The sequence below is a fragment of the Eucyclogobius newberryi genome, unplaced genomic scaffold, assembly GCF_026437365.1.
Source record: "Eucyclogobius newberryi isolate DKJ021-1_F unplaced genomic scaffold, fEucNew1.0.hap1 SCAF_3, whole genome shotgun sequence".
NCBI lineage: Eukaryota > Metazoa > Chordata > Actinopteri > Gobiiformes > Gobiidae > Eucyclogobius > Eucyclogobius newberryi.
The window spans coordinates 40173288-40185393 of record NW_027315945.1 but is presented as its reverse complement, the minus strand read 5'-3'; the positions used below and the strand labels follow the sequence as shown (position 1 = coordinate 40185393).

Sequence of the window (12106 nt, the reverse complement as noted above, 5' to 3'; positions counted from 1 at the left end):
TTAGAACTGGTTTAGTCCTGGTTTAGACCTGGTTTAGACCTGGTTTAGACCTGGATTGGACCTGGTTTGGACCTGGTTTAGTCCTGGTTTGGACCTGTTTTAGACCTGGTTTAGTCCTGGTTTAGTCCTGGTTTAGTCCTGTTTTAGAACTGGTTTAGACCTGGTTTAGACCTGGTTTAGACCTGGTTTGGACCTGGTTTAGTCCTGGTTTGGACCTGTTTTAGACCTGGTTTAGACCTGGTTTAGTCCTGTTTTAGACCTGGTTTAGTCCTGGTTTAGACCTGGTTTAGACCTGGTTTAGACCTAGTTTAGACCTGGTTTAGTCCTGGTTTGGACCTGTTTTAGACCTGGTTTAGTCCTGGTTTAGTCCTGGTTTAGACCTGGTTTAGTCCTGGTTTAGACCTGGTTTAGACCTGGTTTAGTCCTGGTTTAGACCTGGTTTAGACCTGGTTTAGACCTGGATTGGACCTGGTTTGGATCTGGTTTAGTCCTGGTTTGGACCTGTTTTAGACCTGGTTTAGTCCTGGTTTAGTCCTGTTTTAGACCTGGTTTAGTACTGGTTTAGACCTGGTTTAGACCTGGTTTAGACCTAGTTTAGACCTGGTTTAGACCTGGTTTAGTCCTGGTTTGGACCTGTTTTAGACCTGGTTTAGTCCTGGTTTAGTCCTGTTTTAGACCTGGTTTAGTCCTGGTTTAGTCCTGGTTTAGACCTGGTTTAGACCTGGTTTAGACCTGGTTTAGTCCTGGTTTAGACCTGGTTTAGTCCTGGTTTAGTCCTGGTTTAGTCCTGGTTTAGTCCTGGTTTAGACCTGGTTTAGTCCTGGTTTAGACCTGGTTTAGACCTGGTTTAGACCTGGTTTAGTCCTGGTTTAGTCGTGGTTTAGTCGTGGTTTAGACCTGGTTTAGTCCTGGTTTAGACCTGGTTTAGTCCTGGTTTAGACCTGGTTTAGACCTAGTTTAGACCTGGTTTAGACCTGGTTTAGTCCTGGTTTGGACCTGTTTTAGACCTGGTTTAGTCCTGGTTTAGTCCTGTTTTAGACCTGGTTTAGTCCTGGTTTAGTCCTGTTTTAGACCTGGTTTAGTCCTGGTTTAGACCTGGGTTAGACCTGGTTTAGACCTGGATTGGACCTGGTTTGGACCTGGTTTAGTCCTGGTTTGGACCTGTTTTAGACCTGGTTTAGTCCTGGTTTAGTCCTGGTTTAGTCCTGTTTTAGACCTGGTTTAGACCTGGTTTAGACCTGGTTTAGACCTGGTTTGGACCTGGTTTAGTCCTGGTTTGGACCTGTTTTAGACCTGGTTTAGACCTGGTTTAGTCCTGTTTTAGACCTGGTTTAGTCCTGGTTTAGACCTGGTTTAGACCTGGTTTAGACCTGCATTGGACCTGGTTTGGACCTGGTTTAGTCCTGGTTTAGTCCTGGTTTAGACCTGGTTTAGACCTAGTTTAGACCTGGTTTAGTCCTGGTTTGGACCTGTTTTAGACCTGGTTTAGTCCTGGTTTAGTCCTGGTTTAGACCTGGTTTAGTCCTGGTTTAGACCTGGTTTAGACCTGGTTTAGACCTGGATTGGACCTGGTTTGGATCTGGTTTAGTCCTGGTTTGGACCTGTTTTAGACCTGGTTTAGTCCTGGTTTAGACCTGGTTTAGACCTGGTTTAGACCTAGTTTAGACCTGGTTTAGACCTGGTTTAGTCCTGGTTTGGACCTGTTTTAGACCTGGTTTAGTCCTGGTTTAGTCCTGTTTTAGACCTGGTTTAGTCCTGGTTTAGTCCTGTTTTAGACCTGGTTTAGACCTGGTTTAGACCTGGTTTAGACCTGGTTTAGACCTGGTTTAGACCTGGTTTGGACCTGGTTTAGTCCTGGTTTGGACCTGTTTTAGACCTGGTTTAGACCTGGTTTAGTCCTGTTTTAGACCTGGTTTAGTCCTGGTTTAGACCTGGTTTAGACCTGGTTTAGACCTGCATTGGACCTGGTTTGGACCTGGTTTAGTCCTGGTTTAGTCCTGGTTTAGACCTGGTTTAGACCTGGTTTAGACCTGGTTTAGACCTGGTTTAGTCCTGGTTTGGACCTGTTTTAGACCTGGTTTAGTCCTGGTTTAGTCCTGGTTTAGACCTGGTTTAGTCCTGGTTTAGACCTGGTTTAGACCTGGTTTAGTCCTGGTTTAGACCTGGTTTAGACCTGGTTTAGACCTGGTTTAGTCCTGGTTTAATCCTGGTTTAGTCCTGGTTTAGACCTGGTTTAGTCCTGATTTAGTCCTGGTTTGGTCCTGGTTTGGACCTGGTTTAGTCCTGGTTTAGTCCTGGTTTGGACCTGGTTTGGACCTGGTTTAGTCCTGGTTTAGTCCTGGTTTAGTCCTGGTTTAGTCCTGGTTTAGACCTGGTTTAGTCCTGGTTTAGTCCTGGTTTAGACCTGGTTTAGTCCTGGTTTAGTCCTGGTTTAGTCCTGGTTTAGACCTGGTTTAGACCTGGTTTAGAACTGGTTTAGTCCTGGTTTAGACCTGGTTTAGACCTGGTTTAGACCTGGATTGGACCTGGTTTGGACCTGGTTTAGTCCTGGTTTGGACCTGTTTTAGACCTGGTTTAGTCCTGGTTTAGTCCTGGTTTAGTCCTGTTTTAGAACTGGTTTAGACCTGGTTTAGACCTGGTTTAGACCTGGTTTGGACCTGGTTTAGTCCTGGTTTGGACCTGTTTTAGACCTGGTTTAGACCTGGTTTAGTCCTGTTTTAGACCTGGTTTAGTCCTGGTTTAGACCTGGTTTAGACCTGGTTTAGACCTAGTTTAGACCTGGTTTAGTCCTGGTTTGGACCTGTTTTAGACCTGGTTTAGTCCTGGTTTAGTCCTGGTTTAGACCTGGTTTAGTCCTGGTTTAGACCTGGTTTAGACCTGGTTTAGTCCTGGTTTAGACCTGGTTTAGACCTGGTTTAGACCTGGATTGGACCTGGTTTGGATCTGGTTTAGTCCTGGTTTGGACCTGTTTTAGACCTGGTTTAGTCCTGGTTTAGTCCTGTTTTAGACCTGGTTTAGTACTGGTTTAGACCTGGTTTAGACCTGGTTTAGACCTAGTTTAGACCTGGTTTAGACCTGGTTTAGTCCTGGTTTGGACCTGTTTTAGACCTGGTTTAGTCCTGGTTTAGTCCTGTTTTAGACCTGGTTTAGTCCTGGTTTAGTCCTGGTTTAGACCTGGTTTAGACCTGGTTTAGACCTGGTTTAGTCCTGGTTTAGACCTGGTTTAGTCCTGGTTTAGTCCTGGTTTAGTCCTGGTTTAGTCCTGGTTTAGACCTGGTTTAGTCCTGGTTTAGACCTGGTTTAGACCTGGTTTAGACCTGGTTTAGTCCTGGTTTAGTCGTGGTTTAGTCGTGGTTTAGACCTGGTTTAGTCCTGGTTTAGACCTGGTTTAGTCCTGGTTTAGACCTGGTTTAGACCTAGTTTAGACCTGGTTTAGACCTGGTTTAGTCCTGGTTTGGACCTGTTTTAGACCTGGTTTAGTCCTGGTTTAGTCCTGTTTTAGACCTGGTTTAGTCCTGGTTTAGTCCTGTTTTAGACCTGGTTTAGTCCTGGTTTAGACCTGGGTTAGACCTGGTTTAGACCTGGATTGGACCTGGTTTGGACCTGGTTTAGTCCTGGTTTGGACCTGTTTTAGACCTGGTTTAGTCCTGGTTTAGTCCTGGTTTAGTCCTGTTTTAGACCTGGTTTAGACCTGGTTTAGACCTGGTTTAGACCTGGTTTGGACCTGGTTTAGTCCTGGTTTGGACCTGTTTTAGACCTGGTTTAGACCTGGTTTAGTCCTGTTTTAGACCTGGTTTAGTCCTGGTTTAGACCTGGTTTAGACCTGGTTTAGACCTGCATTGGACCTGGTTTGGACCTGGTTTAGTCCTGGTTTAGTCCTGGTTTAGACCTGGTTTAGACCTAGTTTAGACCTGGTTTAGTCCTGGTTTGGACCTGTTTTAGACCTGGTTTAGTCCTGGTTTAGTCCTGGTTTAGACCTGGTTTAGTCCTGGTTTAGACCTGGTTTAGACCTGGTTTAGACCTGGATTGGACCTGGTTTGGATCTGGTTTAGTCCTGGTTTGGACCTGTTTTAGACCTGGTTTAGTCCTGGTTTAGACCTGGTTTAGACCTGGTTTAGACCTAGTTTAGACCTGGTTTAGACCTGGTTTAGTCCTGGTTTGGACCTGTTTTAGACCTGGTTTAGTCCTGGTTTAGTCCTGTTTTAGACCTGGTTTAGTCCTGGTTTAGTCCTGTTTTAGACCTGGTTTAGACCTGGTTTAGACCTGGTTTAGACCTGGTTTAGACCTGGTTTAGACCTGGTTTGGACCTGGTTTAGTCCTGGTTTGGACCTGTTTTAGACCTGGTTTAGACCTGGTTTAGTCCTGTTTTAGACCTGGTTTAGTCCTGGTTTAGACCTGGTTTAGACCTGGTTTAGACCTGCATTGGACCTGGTTTGGACCTGGTTTAGTCCTGGTTTAGTCCTGGTTTAGACCTGGTTTAGACCTGGTTTAGACCTGGTTTAGACCTGGTTTAGTCCTGGTTTGGACCTGTTTTAGACCTGGTTTAGTCCTGGTTTAGTCCTGGTTTAGACCTGGTTTAGTCCTGGTTTAGACCTGGTTTAGACCTGGTTTAGTCCTGGTTTAGACCTGGTTTAGACCTGGTTTAGACCTGGTTTAGTCCTGGTTTAATCCTGGTTTAGTCCTGGTTTAGACCTGGTTTAGTCCTGATTTAGTCCTGGTTTGGTCCTGGTTTGGACCTGGTTTAGTCCTGGTTTAGTCCTGGTTTGGACCTGGTTTGGACCTGGTTTAGTCCTGGTTTAGTCCTGGTTTAGTCCTGGTTTAGTCCTGGTTTAGACCTGGTTTAGTCCTGGTTTAGTCCTGGTTTAGACCTGGTTTAGTCCTGGTTTAGTCCTGGTTTAGTCCTGGTTTAGACCTGGTTTAGACCTGGTTTAGAACTGGTTTAGTCCTGGTTTAGACCTGGTTTAGACCTGGTTTAGACCTGGATTGGACCTGGTTTGGACCTGGTTTAGTCCTGGTTTGGACCTGTTTTAGACCTGGTTTAGTCCTGGTTTAGTCCTGGTTTAGTCCTGTTTTAGAACTGGTTTAGACCTGGTTTAGACCTGGTTTAGACCTGGTTTGGACCTGGTTTAGTCCTGGTTTGGACCTGTTTTAGACCTGGTTTAGACCTGGTTTAGTCCTGTTTTAGACCTGGTTTAGTCCTGGTTTAGACCTGGTTTAGACCTGGTTTAGACCTAGTTTAGACCTGGTTTAGTCCTGGTTTGGACCTGTTTTAGACCTGGTTTAGTCCTGGTTTAGTCCTGGTTTAGACCTGGTTTAGTCCTGGTTTAGACCTGGTTTAGACCTGGTTTAGTCCTGGTTTAGACCTGGTTTAGACCTGGTTTAGACCTGGATTGGACCTGGTTTAGACCTGGTTTAGTCCTGGTTTAGACCTGGTTTAGACCTGGTTTAGACCTGGATTGGACCTGGTTTGGATCTGGTTTAGACCTGGTTTAGACCTGGTTTAGACCTAGTTTAGACCTGGTTTAGACCTGGTTTAGTCCTGGTTTGGACCTGTTTTAGACCTGGTTTAGTCCTGGTTTAGTCCTGTTTTAGACCTGGTTTAGTCCTGGTTTAGTCCTGTTTTAGACCTGGTTTAGTCCTGGTTTAGACCTGGGTTAGACCTGGTTTAGACCTGGTTTAGTCCTCTTTTAGACCTGGTTTAGTCCTGGTTTAGACCTGGTTTAGACCTGATTTAGTCCTGGTTTGGTCCTGGTTTGGACCTGGTTTAGTCCTGGTTTAGTCCTGGTTTGGACCTGGTTTGGACCTGGTTTAGTCCTGGTTTAGTCCTGGTTTAGTCCTGGTTTAGTCCTGGTTTAGACCTGGTTTAGTCCTGGTTTAGTCCTGGTTTAGTCCTGGTTTAGACCTGGTTTAGACCTGGTTTAGAACTGGTTTAGTCCTGGTTTAGACCTGGTTTAGACCTGGTTTAGACCTGGATTGGACCTGGTTTGGACCTGGTTTAGTCCTGGTTTAGTCCTGGTTTAGTCCTGTTTTAGACCTGGTTTAGACCTGGTTTAGACCTGGTTTAGACCTGGTTTGGACCTGGTTTAGTCCTGGTTTGGACCTGTTTTAGACCTGGTTTAGACCTGGTTTAGTCCTGTTTTAGACCTGGTTTAGTCCTGGTTTAGACCTGGTTTAGACCTGGTTTAGACCTGCATTGGACCTGGTTTGGACCTGGTTTAGTCCTGGTTTAGTCCTGGTTTAGACCTGGTTTAGACCTAGTTTAGACCTGGTTTAGTCCTGGTTTGGACCTGTTTTAGACCTGGTTTAGTCCTGGTTTAGTCCTGGTTTAGACCTGGTTTAGTCCTGGTTTAGACCTGGTTTAGACCTGGTTTAGTCCTGGTTTAGACCTGGTTTAGACCTGGTTTAGACCTGGATTGGACCTGGTTTGGATCTGGTTTAGTCCTGGTTTGGACCTGTTTTAGACCTGGTTTAGTCCTGGTTTAGTCCTGTTTTAGACCTGGTTTAGTACTGGTTTAGACCTGGTTTAGACCTGGTTTAGACCTAGTTTAGACCTGGTTTAGACCTGGTTTAGTCCTGGTTTGGACCTGTTTTAGACCTGGTTTAGTCCTGGTTTAGTCCTGTTTTAGACCTGGTTTAGTCCTGGTTTAGTCCTGTTTTAGACCTGGTTTAGTCCTGGTTTAGACCTGGGTTAGACCTGGTTTAGACCTGGTTTAGTCCTCTTTTAGACCTGGTTTAGTCCTGGTTTAGACCTGGTTTAGACCTGATTTAGTCCTGGTTTGGTCCTGGTTTGGACCTGGTTTAGTCCTGGTTTAGTCCTGGTTTGGACCTGGTTTGGACCTGGTTTAGTCCTGGTTTAGTCCTGGTTTAGTCCTGGTTTAGTCCTGGTTTAGACCTGGTTTAGTCCTGGTTTAGTCCTGGTTTAGTCCTGGTTTAGACCTGGTTTAGACCTGGTTTAGAACTGGTTTAGTCCTGGTTTAGACCTGGTTTAGACCTGGTTTAGACCTGGATTGGACCTGGTTTGGACCTGGTTTAGTCCTGGTTTGGACCTGTTTTAGACCTGGTTTAGTCCTGGTTTAGTCCTGGTTTAGTCCTGTTTTAGACCTGGTTTAGACCTGGTTTAGACCTGGTTTAGACCTGGTTTGGACCTGGTTTAGTCCTGGTTTGGACCTGTTTTAGACCTGGTTTAGACCTGGTTTAGTCCTGTTTTAGACCTGGTTTAGTCCTGGTTTAGACCTGGTTTAGACCTGGTTTAGACCTGCATTGGACCTGGTTTGGACCTGGTTTAGTCCTGGTTTAGTCCTGGTTTAGACCTGGTTTAGACCTAGTTTAGACCTGGTTTAGTCCTGGTTTGGACCTGTTTTAGACCTGGTTTAGTCCTGGTTTAGTCCTGGTTTAGACCTGGTTTAGTCCTGGTTTAGACCTGGTTTAGACCTGGTTTAGTCCTGGTTTAGACCTGGTTTAGACCTGGTTTAGACCTGGATTGGACCTGGTTTGGATCTGTTTTAGACCTGGTTTAGTCCTGGTTTAGTCCTGTTTTAGACCTGGTTTAGTACTGGTTTAGACCTGGTTTAGACCTGGTTTAGTCCTGGTTTAGTCCTGTTTTAGACCTGGTTTAGACCTGGTTTAGACCTGGTTTAGACCTGGATTGGACCTGGTTTGGATCTGTTTTAGACCTGGTTTAGTCCTGGTTTAGTCCTGTTTTAGACCTGGTTTAGTACTGGTTTAGACCTGGTTTAGACCTGGTTTAGTCCTGGTTTAGTCCTGTTTTAGACCTGGTTTAGACCTGGTTTAGACCTGGTTTAGACCTGGTGTTCAACAAAACAAAAGTCACAGAAGCAGAAACATCTCAGGGTTTGACACTCGTCACAGTCGCTCTACAGTCGCTCTCTACAGTCGCTCTCTACGGTCGCTCTCTACAGTCGCTCTCTACAGTCGCTCTTCAGTCGCTCTCTACGGTCGCTCTTCAGTCGCTCTCTACGGTCGCTCTCTACAGTCGCTCTACAGTCGCTCTCTACGGTCGCTCTCTACAGTCGCTCTACAGTCGCTCTCTACAGTCGCTCTCTACAGTCGCTCTTCAGTCGCTCTACAGTCGCTCTCTACAGTCGCTCTCTACAGTCGCTCTTCAGTCGCTCTCTACGGTCGCTCTCTACAGTCGCTCTACAGTCGCTCTTCAGTCGCTCTCTACGGTCGCTCTTCAGTCGCTCTCTACGGTCGCTCTCTACAGTCGCTCTTCAGTCGCTCTCTACAGTCACTCCTCAGTCGCTCTCTACAGTCGCTCTCTACAGTCGCTCCTCAGTCGCTCTCTACGGTCGCTCTCTACAGTCGCTCTTCAGTCGCTCTCTACAGTCGCTCCTCAGTCGCTCTCTACAGTCGCTCTCTACAGTCGCTCCTCAGTCGCTCTCTACAGTCGCTCTCTACAGTCGCTCCTCAGTCGCTCTCTACGGTCGCTCTCTACAGTCGCTCTTCAGTCGCTCTCTACAGTCGCTCCTCAGTCGCTCTCTACAGTCGCTCTCTACGGTCGCTCTCTACAGTCGCTCTCTACGGTCGCTCTCTACAGTCGCTCTACAGTCGCTCTTCAGTCGCTCTCTACGGTCGCTCTTCAGTCGCTCTCTACGGTCGCTCTCTACAGTCGCTCTTCAGTCGCTCTCTACAGTCACTCCTCAGTCGCTCTCTACAGTCGCTCTCTACAGTCGCTCCTCAGTCGCTCTCTACGGTCGCTCTCTACAGTCGCTCTTCAGTCGCTCTCTACAGTCGCTCCTCAGTCGCTCTCTACAGTCGCTCTCTACAGTCGCTCCTCAGTCGCTCTCTACAGTCGCTCTCTACAGTCGCTCCTCAGTCGCTCTCTACGGTCGCTCTCTACAGTCGCTCTTCAGTCGCTCTCTACAGTCGCTCCTCAGTCGCTCTCTACAGTCGCTCTCTACGGTCGCTCTCTACAGTCGCTCTCTACGGTCGCTCTCTACAGTCGCTCTACAGTCGCTCTCTACAGTCGCTCTCTACAGTCGCTCCTCAGTCGCTCTCTACAGTCGCTCTCTACAGTCGCTCCTCAGTCGCTCTCTACGGTCGCTCTCTACAGTCGCTCTTCAGTCGCTCTCTACAGTCGCTCCTCAGTCGCTCTCTACAGTCGCTCTCTACAGTCGCTCCTCAGTCGCTCTCTACAGTCGCTCTTCAGTCGCTCTCTACAGTCGCTCTACAGTCGCTCTCTACAGTCGCTCTCTTCAGTCGCTCTTCAGTCGCTCTCTACAGTCGCTCTCTACAGTCGCTCCTCAGTCGCTCTCTACAGTCGCTCTTCAGTCGCTCTCTTCAGTCGCTCTCTACAGTCGCTCTACAGTCGCTCTCTACAGTCGCTCCTCAGTCGCTCTCTACAGTCGCTCTCTTCAGTCGCTCTTCAGTCGCTCCTCAGTCGCTCTCTACAGTCGCTCTCTACAGTCGCTCTCTACAGTCGCTCTCTACAGTCGCTCTTCAGTCGCTCTCTACAGTCGCTCTCTACAGTCGCTCTCTACAGTCGCTCCTCAGTCGCTCTCTACAGTCGCTCTTCAGTCGCTCTCTACAGTCGCTCTACAGTCGCTCTCTACAGTCGCTCTCTTCAGTCGCTCTTCAGTCGCTCTCTACAGTCGCTCTCTACAGTCGCTCCTCAGTCGCTCTCTACAGTCGCTCTTCAGTCGCTCTCTTCAGTCGCTCTCTACAGTCGCTCTACAGTCGCTCTCTACAGTCGCTCCTCAGTCGCTCTCTACAGTCGCTCTCTTCAGTCGCTCTTCAGTCGCTCCTCAGTCGCTCTCTACAGTCGCTCTCTACAGTCGCTCTCTACAGTCGCTCTCTACAGTCGCTCTTCAGTCGCTCTCTACAGTCGCTCTCTACAGTCGCTCTCTACAGTCGCTCTCTACAGTCGCTCCTCAGTCGCTCTCTACAGTCGCTCTTCAGTCGCTCTCTTCAGTCGCTCTCTACAGTCGCTCTACAGTCGCTCTCTACAGTCGCTCCTCAGTCGCTCTCTACAGTCGCTCTCTTCAGTCGCTCTTCAGTCGCTCCTCAGTCGCTCTCTACAGTCGCTCTCTACAGTCGCTCTCTACAGTCGCTCTCTACAGTCGCTCTTCAGTCGCTCTCTACAGTCGCTCTCTACAGTCGCTCTCTACAGTCGCTCTCTACAGTCGCTCTCTACAGTCGCTCTCTTCAGTCGCTCTCTAGAGTCGCTCTCTACAATCGCCTTACCCTGTCCTTGTCTCGTCCCTCACCTTGTCTTCGTCTCGTCCCTCACTTTGTCCTCGTCTCGTCCCTCACCTTGTCTTCGTCTCGTCCCTCACCTTGTCCTTGTTGGCGCTGATCTGTCCCAAGATTGTCTCCGGTCGGACGTAGGTGTCACCCCGAGCCGAGAGCCACAGGTCCAGCGCCGTCCAGGCCCCGGTCAGCGAGGCTCCGGTCAGCGAGGCTCCGGTCAGCGAGGCCCCGGTCAGCGAGGCCCCGGTCAGCGAGGCCCCGGTCAGCAAGGCTCCGGTCAGCGAGGCTCCGGTCAGCGAGGCCCCGGTCAGCGAGGCCCCGGTCAGCGAGGCTCCGGTCAGCGAGGCTCCGGTCAGCGAGGCCCCGGTCAGCAAGGCTCCGGTCAGCGAGGCTCCGGTCAGCGAGGCCCCGGTCAGCGAGGCCCCGGTCAGCGAGGCCCCGGTCAGCGAGGCCTCGGTCAGTGAGAAGACGAGCACGCGGTCAGGAGGAAGCTGCAGGACGTCGCTCACAGCTTCAGACAGACGAGAGAAGAGACTGTGCTCCAGGTCCGGGCTGAAGAGCTGCTCCCGCGTCAGGTCTGGGACAGGGCGAGGCAGACGTCATGAGAGTTAAAGACATTAGATAGAGGAAAGTCACTGAGTTGAAGTGTCATTTATCTCCAACTGCCGTTAGCAAAAGAGCTAAAGCTAAGCTAGCACAGGCACAACAACCAAAAACTACTTTATATTTGACCGTTTTAAGTTTGTTGCTGCTCATGTTTCTGCCTCTGAGACGCGAAGGTAAACGATACATACAGGACGCCAGCAGAGGGCGCTAGCACGTGTTATACATGACGCCAGCAGAGGGCGCTAGCACGTGTTATACATGACGCCAGCAGAGGGCGCTAGCACGTGTTATACATGACGCCAGCAGAGGGCGCTAGCACGTGTTATACATGACGCCAGCAGAGGGCGCTAGCACGTGTTATACATGACGCCAGCAGAGGGCGCTAGCACGTGTTATACATGACGCCAGCAGAGGGCGCTAGCACGTGTTATACATGACGCCAGCAGAGGGCACTAGCACGTCACGTGTTATACATGACGCCAGCAGAGGGCGCTAGCACGTCACGTGTTATACATGACGCCAGCAGAGGGCGCTAGCACGTGTTATACATGACGCCAGCAGAGGGCGCTAGCACGTGTTATACATGACGCCAGCAGAGGGCGCTAGCACGTGTTATACATGACGCCAGCAGAGGGCACTAGCACGTCACGTGTTATACATGACGCCAGCAGAGGGCGCTAGCACGTCACGTGTTATACATGACGCCAGCAGAGGGCGCTAGCGCGTGTTTTAAAGAGGTCAGCGACCTGGGCGTGGCAGCTTTAATAACATGGTTTAGTGTAAAAGCAGATTGTTTCTCACTGTGAATCCTGACGGCCGCAGCGTTCTTCAGCGCCTCCGGGGGGAGCTCTCTCACCTCCACTCGCACACTGCAGCTCACGTCAGGCCAGGTGTGGTCGGCCACGCCCACCTGCAGCAGGTATGAGCCAGGGGGCGTGGCCTCCAGGATGGACAGGTGACCAGAGCTGCGGTTCAGACTGAAGAGGCTAAACAGAGAGTGAAACAGGGTCTGAAACAGGGTCTGAAACAGGGTCTGAAACAGGGTCTGAAACAGAGTCTGAAACAGGGTCTGAAACAGTACCTGGGCGTGGGCCCCTGGAAGCTGTAGTGTTTCTGGCCCCAGTCGTCAGGATCCGGGGCCAGGACTTTGCCCAGGACCGTTTCAGGGAGAAGACCTGAGGACACAGAGAGGTTTGAGTCCATATGGAGTTCTGTAGCCACAGCTGCCCTGGGGCTACAGGTGCCCTGGGGCCACAGCTGCCCTGGGGCCACAGCTGCCCTGGGGCCACAG

General features: G+C 49.6%; 1 protein-coding gene across 1 annotated transcript in view; it reads right to left on the bottom strand.

Moving 5' to 3' along the window:
• Positions 1-12106, bottom strand: part of LOC140374615 (neural-cadherin) — a 178162-nt gene that overhangs the window by 40207 nt on the left and 125849 nt on the right. Inside the window, exons 22-25 of the mRNA XM_072461544.1 lie at positions 11897-11990; positions 11617-11801; positions 10651-10786; positions 10296-10392 (exon numbers count right to left, since the gene is read on the bottom strand). Of these exons, the coding sequence (XP_072317645.1) occupies positions 10296-10392; positions 10651-10786; positions 11617-11801; positions 11897-11990 (512 nt within the window). The remainder of the gene's footprint in view (positions 1-10295; positions 10393-10650; positions 10787-11616; positions 11802-11896; positions 11991-12106) is intronic.